The sequence below is a fragment of the Condylostylus longicornis genome, unplaced genomic scaffold (assembly GCF_029603195.1).
Source record: "Condylostylus longicornis isolate FDR11 unplaced genomic scaffold, ASM2960319v2 ptg000144l, whole genome shotgun sequence".
Classification (NCBI taxonomy): domain Eukaryota; kingdom Metazoa; phylum Arthropoda; class Insecta; order Diptera; family Dolichopodidae; genus Condylostylus; species Condylostylus longicornis.
This window is the reverse complement of record NW_026578112.1, coordinates 214,783-226,855: the sequence shown is the minus strand read 5'-3', so window position 1 is coordinate 226,855 and position 12,073 is coordinate 214,783. Positions and strand designations below refer to the sequence as shown.

At 26.8% G+C, this 12,073-nt stretch overlaps 1 protein-coding gene across 1 annotated transcript; it reads right to left on the bottom strand.

The window, feature by feature from the left end:
- Window positions 1-1,616: 1,616 nt before the first annotated feature.
- On the bottom strand, window positions 1,617-3,359 carry LOC129615690 (ichor). Its single transcript, XM_055531042.1, has 2 exons — window positions 2,939-3,359; window positions 1,617-2,851 (listed from the first exon to the last, which is right to left on the bottom strand). The coding sequence occupies exons 1-2, from the start codon at window positions 3,357-3,359 to the stop codon at window positions 1,617-1,619; spliced, it is 1,656 nt and encodes a 551-aa protein (XP_055387017.1).
- Window positions 3,360-12,073: the final 8,714 nt, after the last annotated feature.

Genomic DNA, 12,073 nt, shown 5'->3' with positions numbered 1-12,073 from the left:
ACATGGGTTGTTTGAGAATTCTTAAAAAGTGAAGAAGTGAAGTTAGAATTTGATTTTCCAAAATTTAGAAAGCTCTAAATTAATTATAATTGATTTTAATAAAGAGCCATCAAAGTTTTATAATTTTAACTTTAGGAACTGAATTATCAAAAAAACCCCATAATAATTGCAATTATTAAAGGATATTTCGTCGATATTGTGCTAATATAAAGCTTCTATATAAAAAAATAAAATTGTTCGAGTGAGAAAATTTCTTTGTTGAGTGAGAGGGAGAGTTCTTTGTTACAAGAGAAAACATTCTGTCAATAAATCGTAGAGTAATGATATTAAAATAAAAATAATTGAGTTAATCAAAGAACTCACTTCATTAACAACGCAGAATTTTTCTTCAACACAAAAAAGAATTACTCATTTTTTTCACCATAAGAAAGGTATGTTGTAAATTGTGACTGCTTTAGAAAATCATTTAAAATAGCTCACAATTAACTTGAAAATATAGAATTTGTTATCCCTAATAAAAAATATTTAAAGTGAGTAACAGTATTGACAACCAGTTAATGTTGATTAGTTAATGTTGAATATACTTATATAAACTTCGAAATTCCTAAATTAATAGTGTTATTTATATTGATATTGATAATGAAAATTTTAAGGCGCTTTCCGAAATTCTCATATAATATTTAACTCTCACTATGTTTCATAGTCGAGGATAAAAAACATGTAAAATTCGAAAAGCGCCCCTGTGTTAAAAATGTATAAGTAATTTAAAATTTTTGTGTGTTTGTAAATATACAAGTAAATATGTATTTGAATATCAGATGATTTTGAGAAGCAACCATACACAACAGAAATGCGATTCATTCAGTAAAACTAAATTTCTTCAAAAGTTTTTCAATTTTGTTCTAAATAATATTCTGTAAATCACTAAAAAAATTTTTATAATTTTTTAATGAAAAAGCAGTGCAATGTGAAAGTGAATGAAGTAGGACAAATTGTACAACAAAGTATTGTACAAGAATACGTTCTGAAATAAAGCAACAATGGAAAAGTGAAATATTACGATAAGGAGCATAAATATTTCTGATAAAAATTCTAATTATAATATACTAATTTAAATATTAAGAATACATACAGCCAAATTAATATTTTCTATAAAAGCCACGCACGTACATATATATATATTTTGTATTTAAATAATAAATTGTTAAAACTCTAAATTTTAATTCAAAATACAAATATTATTTTGAGACAGTTATATACTTTTTTACGAGTATAGGACAGAAGTATATTAAAAAAAAAAATTTCTTATATACATACATGTTTATATACATATATATATATACATACTTCTCTAATATACTCGTTATTATAGTATAGAACTGTCGATTTTTATAAAATAATAAAATTAAAATAAAATAAATTCAAATATAAATTACATTTTTATCCACCGGTTTTAACGTATAAATTTAATATGTCAAAAAAAAAAAAATCAATTTTTTTAATGTTAATCTAAACTACCTAATTTTAATTTTATTATATTTATATACATACATATATATATATAAAATATTAATTAAAACAATAAAATATCACACTTAAGAAAAACTTTAGAATCGTCAATCGCGCCCAATTCTCTTATGTATCTGTTGATGTTTGAGTAAATGTGCTTTCTGTCGAAATGCTTTTGAACAAACATCACAACGAAATGGTTTTTCACCGGTATGTGTTCTTAAGTGTACCTTAATATTAGATTTATTTAGAAAACCACGATTACATATATTACAACGATGTACCGGTTTTTCTTTACCTAATAAACCAGATAAATCATTTGCATTATTAAAACTAACTGTTGATTGGGTAACTTGTTGGCCACCATTTTGTAAGATACCACCATTATGCTGCTGTTGTTGTTGATGTTTTTTTTGTGTTCTAGAACGTTTTGTTTTTGGTACAGATACAGGTGTTATTGTTGTTGTATGAGGATAATTATTATTATTACTATTACCATTACCTAATAAATGATCTGGGCTACATAAACCATCTGGTTTTAAACTTGATATTGATAGTGTACCATAATGATGTGAATTTGTTGATGATAAATATCTACCATTAATCATTAAATTATCTGTTGTTGAAACTACTGAACCTGGTGGACTATTTGTTGAACTTAATTCATTACAATATGATGTTGATGATGGTGTTTCAGTTTTAATCGTTGGCGGACCATTTTGTAAACGATTTTGTAATAATGGCATATAACCATGCGTTAATAAACTTTGTAACGTTGATGAATTACTATTTGAATGATGGTGTATTGGAGAATGTGGCAAGATAAAATCATTTAATGCATCTTGATGCTGTGATACAAGTAATTTTGCATCTTGTTGTGTTATACAATTACCATCGATCCATGCATCAATATCCATCCATGAATCTCTTGATGTATTACCATCATCATTATCATTTTGATTTGGTACTGTTGTATCAGCTATAGCAGAACCTATAATAGCAGCAATATCATCAATTGAATTCATATCAACATATTCACTTAATTCTTTTGCATCTGTATATATTCTAACACCACCACTAACTGAATCCGGTCCTCCGCTATGATCTGACATAACACAACTATCAGCTACCGAATATAATTTGGTTTCAATCGGACTTTCAGCAAATAACTTAACATCTTGTAGGCAATCAGTTCCGCAATCTGAACTAAGAACACTATCAGGTAAACATGTAGATGATGAGACTATATTATGATCTGCTGAATTATTTGTTGTCCCAACATTTCCACTATTTCCATTTGTATTGTTACTATTAATGCCATTTCCATTATTTCCATTTGACCCTTGATGACTCGACTGATGATGATGATGAAATGGACTTTGGATAAAATTATTATTGTTATTATTATTACTATTATTATTATTATTACTACTACTATTATTATTATTATTATTGTTATTGTTATTATTGTTTGTGTTATTATTATTCGGATTACTGTGATTATTGTTATTACTATCGTCTGGTAATCTTTGAGCTATAGCATGATAATGATGTCCAGATATACCATTTATTGATAAATGTCCTGTATAACCAGTAAATGGCGGTAATGGTTTTAAATCAGATAAACTACCACTTAATGTTGATGAATTTAATAATAAATTATCTAAAAGAGACTCTTTTTGATCCGAATCATCACCAGGTAACGAGTCTAAATCATGATCTAATAGTAATTTATGACCATCCAATAAAAATTGATCGGCACTACCATTTTGTGTTTGACTCCAGCAAGGACTCATCAATAAACTTTCAACTTCAGATTCACTTTGTACATTCATTCCGCAATACTTCATCATAAGTGCAGTGTTTTTAAAAATATTTTACACGTAGAAGTACAGAAAAATTTGATTAGTATAAATTGTAGTGTAGAAATTTTTAGAAAATTTTTTTTCAATATAGTTTTTAACTTAAAATATTCTTGAAATATTTGTAAAAAAATTTGTGAATTTGTTTTTTCTTAAATAAGTACAATAGGGTGTTTAGATTTTAACGAAAAGTTTTTGTTTAGATTTTCAAGAATATTCACTTTATATACATATATGAATATTTAATATAAATTTCACTTGACGTCAGGAGTGAGCCAAAATTTTGTTGTGCGTTCTATTGAAAACTTTTTTTATCCTTGAAGATTGCATTTTCATTTCTGAAAAGAAAATATTAAAATGTTTATTATTATTTTATTTTTAAAATATAATTGTATAATTAAATTTATATTATTGAAACTTAAAATATTTACATTGAATCTACACGTTGACTAAATAAAATATTGAAAAACAAAATACTAAAAATTATCTACAATACTTGAAAAATACTTAGTCAATAAAAATAAGTCTTTGTTACAGAAAACAAACGTCGTTAAGTTTTAATATTTGTAAGAATAAATTGTGTTGATTATTAAATCCAGAGATGTAAATTAAAATGAAATAAAATCGATGTGGTAACTAAAGAAGGTTACAATTTGACATTCTATCTTTGAATAGCAATTTGTCGCAGGCATGCGTATTTAAATTTGACCTACTCAGTAGCATGTGTTAAGGATAATAACAGAGAAGACGCCGTTCCATGAGAACTAGGTGACATTAAACTCTAATACTTCGTAATTAATGATACCACCTTTCACCTGTCGGGAAACCCCTCCATTCTACTTTTTTGAACAGTGATGTCTGATTTAACAACGTTTTTTGTTATATCTTAAGAAATTTCTGAAGAAAGAAGAAATTTTTTTCATCCTACCCCCTCTATTCACCTTATAATTAGTGAAACTTTAATTTTCGGCTCCTTTTGTTTCCGGAACTGCAATTTTGCAGAATTTCAAAGGAAGAATTAAAAAAGGTAAATGTCATGCCATCAACAAATATAATTTTTTATATTGACTCATAAGTAATTAACTGCTGAATTCGACCATTATGTAAAACTTCTTTCTTATTTTTGTTTTCTCCGAAAAGTATGCAATGATAATTGTTTCTCACCATATATATAATTTTGGTATATAAATGTAATAATTTAAGTGGATAATTATTTTTCAAAAAAATAGACTCATTCTAAAGAAATCATTGGTTTGATTCAATCTTACTGATTTAATCTTATAACTTAGATTAAAAATATTTTAAAATAATTAAAATCAGTTTATGTTTAAGTTGAGAACATTTTAAAATTTTATATTCCAATTTTTTATTCACATATTTAAGCTAAATGGCGTCTTGTATATATTGTAATTTAAATATTACATATTATAAAAAAGTTATGAATTATAAACTAATATGAATCTTAAATAAAGCGTGTCGGCATGAACACAAACTCATTTTTGTTTAGACCAATAACATTTTTATAAATATTATGTATAGTAGAATATAAGTACAATACATGAGTACTCGTATGTAGTACGTTACATATTATATATGTATTTATTATTGAACTAAATTTGTTAAAGCATGAAAAACATTTGCTTTTTTTCCTTTCTTTAAGCTCTAAAAAATTTCTAATAAAGATCACAGTAATACCTGGTGATGTGATGATATTACTATAATGCGTTTTAAACCCACCGCGTATATCTTTACGACGACTATTTTGCATATTATGCTAATTCTCTTCCCCAACATAAACTAATGTTCCTATTATTCTACATTAATATTAAAAATTCCATTACCGTAATTGTTAACACATAAATTTGTATAAAAATATGTGCGTATGCACGTATGAACATGCCTCATTTATGTGTGTATAAAATATATATAATATGAAAATCTATTATAATTCATAAATATTTAAATAAAAAATAAAATAAAAAAAACACAATAGAAAAATAATACACCTGAGAAATAAAAATTATTTAACCCAATTTTCAAACGTACTCACATAACATTTTATTGCGTTCAGAAACCGAATGAGAGACAAAGAAAGAAAAAGAGAAAGAGAGAGAGAGGGAGGGTGATACAAAAAGAAAAAAAGAAATTTTTAGATTTGTGAAAGCACTACACGTTATTCATAAATATATTTATTCAAGCTTTTTTTTTTTTTTTATTTAGGAAGAATTAATCTCAACACAACAATAACACAACAACAATTCACTTCAACACTTAACACCAAAATTGACTTTAATGTTAGTTTACATTGTGTTGAGTATTATTCAAACTTTTTGCTCTTTCATTATATTTTTTCTCTTGTTTTTCTTTTTTTTTATACTTCTTCATATAGAACTATTGTTACGCAGCAGCTTATTTGAAAATAAAATTATTTTGTTGCGATCATTTAAGGTACTATATGAATTTCATAATAATAATAAATGAAATTCATTTAACACATTATAGAAATTGTATATACTCGTAACAAAACAAAATTTTAACTTTAAACGCTATTTTCTAATTAAGAAAACATCGAAACAATGGAATTTTAATGTCGTAACACTGACACTGCTACACAAATTGTCACAGTGTTTTAAATCAAAACTATGTAAATTATTTAATTCAATTATTTATTAATTATTAATACGTTTAACGCATCTACTGTTAACAAAATGAATGTACATCCAATAAATAATAATATTTCTTTAAATTCTAGCATTTAAAGCTTCCTGGAAATCGAGCTTGAGCCATCAATTGTAGATTGCAAAGAAAGGGTAGCAGTGAACCGCAGCCAGCTTAAAAGATCTTTTGTGCCCATCAAACTACGACACCTACATGAGACCCTGATGAATTGTAGTAATTTCAAAGGCCCGCTAGGAACTAATTCAATGAATTGCAAGAAGATTATTCCAATTTTTGTTTTTGTATATCGCAAAATGCTATATTCATTAAGATTCGTGTAATCATAACTATACCACTATAATTAATTAAATAATTTACAATTAATCAAAAAATTATTTTTTAGGACTAGATTCAATCATGATGTACAGTAGCGTGTACATGTATAGTAGCGAGATGTACAGTGAATGATCTCAAAAATTTGATTATATTTACATGAATAAATTGGATATAAGGGTTGAAATAAATAAATGACGAAGTAAATTTAATAATAATTATATTTATGCTTTAGAATAAAATTAAATTCTTTCTATTTAAAAAGTTGAACATACGGTTGCAATTTAGATAAATCTCTGTTGTATGTCTGAAAATTTCCACAACTTTTTTAAATAATGGCAATGCGGGTAGTAGAAATTGTGTTTTATTTATTTATACAATTTAATTAATATGCAACAATTCACTACAATTTATTAATAGCAAACTAAGGAAATGATAATTAGTTTTCCAATTCCTGTAAAAGAAATTTTAAATTCGGTAAAATTTGGAAAAAGTGTGAACAGTTAGTCGTCTCTAGGCCAACAAAAAATATGAGGGTAAAAATCAAATGATCAGCGTAAAAAAGTGTATTAAATTTTAGTGTTAATTTTTATTTTTTTAGTCATTTGAAAAATATTTAAAACACGAAAAAATAAATTTTTTATTCTTTTCTTTTAGACATTTACATCACTACCATTAAGAGACATCGTTAAACCAAAAAAAAAAAGAATAAAAGACAATACAACCAAATAAACACAATACACTAACAAAAAATACCATTAATGGTTTTATACTTTTTACCGTTATTTGAAAGACCTGCTGACACACTTCCGTGATCACATGGCATGAATTTAACTCTAGTTTTATAACTACGAAACGTTATATAGAATATTTTTACTAAAAGCATACAAATACACATTCATGTACCCCTATGTAATAAAAATATGCTCTAAAAGTTCCGTTCTATAGCACTCACACACAGTTTTTCTTCTTCATCACTATATGTGTATTAATACAATCACGAAAAAAATTCAATAAAAATGCGATATTCGAATGGAATATAAATGGATAAGTGTGTGTAAGAAGGTAAGAAGAACAAATCAGAAAATGAGATGCGATGGATAGGCCGACAAACATAAATGCTCTCTTATCAAACCGAATTGAAATGAAATCATTTTGTTATAATCAGTGTTGGAATTTTAAATGCCAAATTTAGTATAATGGATTTCGATTTTAAACTGAGTTTTTTGAAAATTGTGTCTGGTACATTTTTGGTGCTTGAAAAAAATTAGGTTTTACGTGATTTAAATTGACAGAAAGCGAATTCTGAAGTTGAAACAATCGGTTTTTTATGAACGAAAATTTTTTTAAAAGTATCGTATATACATATTTAACACATTAGATTTACTTTACTCAATAATTGAAACTTGACGGTGTAAGGTACAAACCAGTTTAATTCTGCAAATACCGGAGATGATTGGGAAATAGAAGAATATCGGCCTGTGTTGAGAAAAGGTCGTATAAGTGTATAGGCATATTCAATTCATTCAGTGGATAGGCAATTCAAGATAAATTCAAGACAACAAAATTCAATTACCTCGATTACTGCACAGGGGGGTGCGTAGGAAGCCCGTCCGGCTTGCCCAGGAAAATTACGTTAAGGCTCTTCGGAGCGTACATAAAACCGATACTGTTGTATGGAAACACAACCTGTCACGCATATGAGCCAACATTGATAGTGTCCAGGTATTCTTAAATGACTCAGAAAAATATGCGGGATTTTCTGGTCAAGAAGAATCTCCAAAGTGGAACTGCGGGAACTGGCGGTGGTTGGGCCATACTGCAGGGCTAGGAGAACTCAGACTGTAATATCACGCCAGACATTAGAATCAAACCTACATGAAAAACTTAAAGTACGGAGACTGAAAATGACTTGGCTTAGAACCATAAATAAAGAAATAACCGAAAGCGGCAAGATATGAGCACAGATAAAAAATCTAACAAAAAACTCTAAAATTTGGAGTAAAGCAAAATTGTACTTTGCCTAATTTAGTATTATTTCCTCGATTAAATAGTCCACCACTGGCCTTAAAAAACAAAACTTAATACTAAATGAGAAAATTGTAGAAAAAAACAGAAAAGCTGTGCTTAGTGTTTCCAACAGAAAAAGAAATTTACAAATTTTCATCAAAAGAGTCAAAAAGCAAAATACATTGAATAAAGAGGGAGATAAAGAGAGTGAAAATATATTAATTTGATCCATATAGAAAGAGAAAACCAGTAGGAAAGAAAAGAATCTTAAATAACTGAATTTACAATGTACACAAATACAGGTACAAATGGTATTACAATACAACCATGGTGATGACAATGATGATGTTGAGTAAGACAGAGATGAAGCTTTATAGTACCCGAAAGCTTTTTAACGAAAATGAGAATTAATTGCAAAAAAAATTAAAAAAAAGACAAGGTATGTACTTTAAAAAAAGAAAACGAAATAAGTTGTATGAAATGATGAAGCAAAAACTCAAATACTGAAGAGTAACTCATTATCAGTATATTAAAATACAAGAATACATGTTTGTCTCCCATACCAAGTATAAATGTCTCCTTAAACAAATACATCTTTAAAATCTTTGAATACTTCATTGCAATCAAAAGAATGAAGTAGATAGAAAAATGTGATCTGCAAAAAGGTTGACGGAACTTTTGTTTTGCTTATTGATACTAGTACGTTTGTATTTATTCTATTATTGTGTATATTGTGGCAACGGCTCAAAAATAAAAACTATTGTAAACGATATTTAATAAACTTACATCAGTGAGGGATTCAAAGCAGTAATAGGAGGATAATCAAAACTATTTCAAGTATTTCAAACAAAATCTTGTTAAAGAAAAGGTTGACACTGAAATTTTCGAATTTACTGGAATTTAATTTATGAGACGTATACATAGAAACTGTTTTTGTAGTAAAATCTGTTACAGCAAACTGTTTTTGTGAAGAAAAATATCGTTTATAGGAGTATAATTGCCTTGGAAAAAATTGGACTTCATACATTATGTGCAATACATTTGCCATTATGCTCTGATACTTCCCCATAGAAACTTATGCCGCAGAAAGGTGAACAAAAAAGAAGAGCGACAGGAAAAAGATTGGGAATTTTAATCTTTGGGTATATCGAAGAGTGCTTAGAATATCATACATAGAACATCGCTCTGACATTTCGGTATTACAAAAGCTAATTGTCAACTGATAAAGAAGATTAGCGAGTCACATTTAAGATATTTTGGCTATATCTAGGTGTGATGGAAAAATGGAAGGGGTCGATAAAAAAATTTACGAACAAAACTGCTGCAGAATCTACTCACCTTGCTCAAAACGGGAAGGCTTGGAATAGGTATCTGGAAAATAACATTGGAGACTAAACACATAGTGCCACCACTCCCTAAACAGAGTAGAAGAAAGCAGAGAGAGAGAGAGAGAGAGAGAGAGAGAGATAAATTACTATGTCTCTGTTCCTTTGTCGATATCATGTACTCTGTATAAACAAAAATCAAATACAAGTTTTCAAAAGAATCTTAATGATAAATAATATATACTTGAATTTATAAAAAATAAAGAAAAAAAAATAAGAAAACATAATTATAATAAAATAATAATGAAATAAAAATTCATAAGTATAGACAAACACAAAGTTAGTAAAGAAACACGTTTAAAGATCGTCGTTGACTGCGACGATATCAGACAAAAAAACTTTTTCTCTTTTCTTCTTTTTCATTACTTTATTATTTACATTTCAGTACATGCATACACACATTCATATTACTTATTATAAATTCTCGCAAATAAAACAATTTTATGAAAGAAAAACAAAACTAATGACAGTAGAATTGAATAAAATTGTTAACGAAATACTGTTGAGACGTTAAAAAAAATTAGGATTTTATTCAATGTTTATCAGATCAGGATGTCCTATAATAAAGATGCTATGTAATAAAAAGTAAGTGAAATAACAAATTTATTTTATAGCCATTGGCATTCACTGTCATTCTGTTTCTACGATAGTAAAAGTAGAATATTGTGCTGTAATCGAAATACACGCATGAATGTGAAATTATAAATTTATTTTTAGTGTTATTTTACAATTTAATAATTGCAATTCTCATTATTATCGTGTACTATAAAATGAATAATATTATAAAATGTGAGTAATTTTTTAAATATTTAATTTAGAGCAATAGCATTCTTTACACTCAGAACATTAATGTATGTTTAAACTAGTAGATCCTTTTTAAAAGTGAGTTTTTTATGTAAAAGGCAATAAATTCCACAATCTAATTGTTAAATAATTGATATATCTGTTAAAGTTATAATTTAATGTTAGTGTTTATAATATCAGCGTTAATAATTCTCCAATACTTGTAAATTTTGAAATTTCCTCTCTATTACAACATTTGACCAGCTCATTATTAAACTAAGAATAATTTTCCTTTAATACCTTAAATTGCTATTCTATACTATACATGCATGGTATAAATTTAATGGCATAACTAGGTTAAAAAGTTTAATAAATATTATTATTTTTATTGTACTCACTTTACACGTCATGTGCTAGCAAGTGTACCTACATATAATGCTAAACACAATTATTTCGAAATAAATAATAATGAATGATTTAAGAATCAGCTCTAAAAGTAAACACATATAAAAAAAAAATTCGTACTGTTGTTATTATAAAAATATTCTATATAATTATGAAAGCAATTAGAGCATGCAAAGTAAAGGTACAATTATTATAAATATGTATAATGTATATGTATATAAAGATATTATCATTATAAGTAAATAATTTTTGAATTAATAAATAATGTACATTTTCATATTTCATGTATGAATTGTATTCGAGAAAAATTGTCTTTATAAATCCAAAATTTACACTTCATTTTAAACTACGTTTGAAACTGCAAGTACAACTACATTAAGTTTAAATTTAGGGCTAACTCATGCATATTTGTTATCTCATAAAGTGCTTTGATGTTTTTAGAAAATAAATGCTAAATTTTTGAAAAATTTTCGCATTTTCACTCAAACCATTCAAATTACTAAATGGAATCTTAATTGTCAACAAAATTACAAACAACTTAAGCGAGAAACTTGCAATTTTTTAAAATTATTTGTGTGTGGGGATTTCTGATGGAACTTGTGAGATATTATATAAAAATTTAAATTTAAATTTTGTGGATAAAATCAACTTATTATGGATAAATTTTTTATTTTATGATGAATTCGCGTATATACGGTCGCCTTAAATGTTTACTATGAAATAATCACTATTTTATTTTCGAATTTTTAGCCTATATATTTATCAGAGTATCGACTGTTACCAGTAACAATGCTGATCTTCAAGTCATAAAATATTGGTTTGCCAAGAAAAATCTCGTACTTCAAGAATAATTGAACATAAAAGAATCTAGATATCATATTACATTATCTTGAAATTCAACAGATATATCGAAATCAAATTATTTCATATTTTGAAATTTCAACAATTTAATCGCATTGTCTAAGTTGCCATCTATTCATGATATTTTTCCAGAATATAAACTGGAAGTAAATGCTAAAAAGAGAGCGTAATATGACAGCTCGTTTATTAATTAACTCTCGCAAGCTAAAAACATAGTATATTAATCACTATCAAAGAATATTATTGTGATTGGTTCATGATTCGTCA

What these genes read in the sequence shown, in the direction of transcription:
- LOC129615690 (XM_055531042.1), bottom strand. Translation starts at nt 3,359, where the DNA reads ATGAAGTATTGCGGAATGAATGTACAAAGTGAATCTGAAGTTGAAAGT. An exon ending in TAATAATAATAATAGTAGTA is followed by an intron (nt 2,852 to 2,938) that starts GTAATAATAATA and finishes CGAGTCATCAAG; the next exon opens with GGTCAAATGGAAATAATGGA.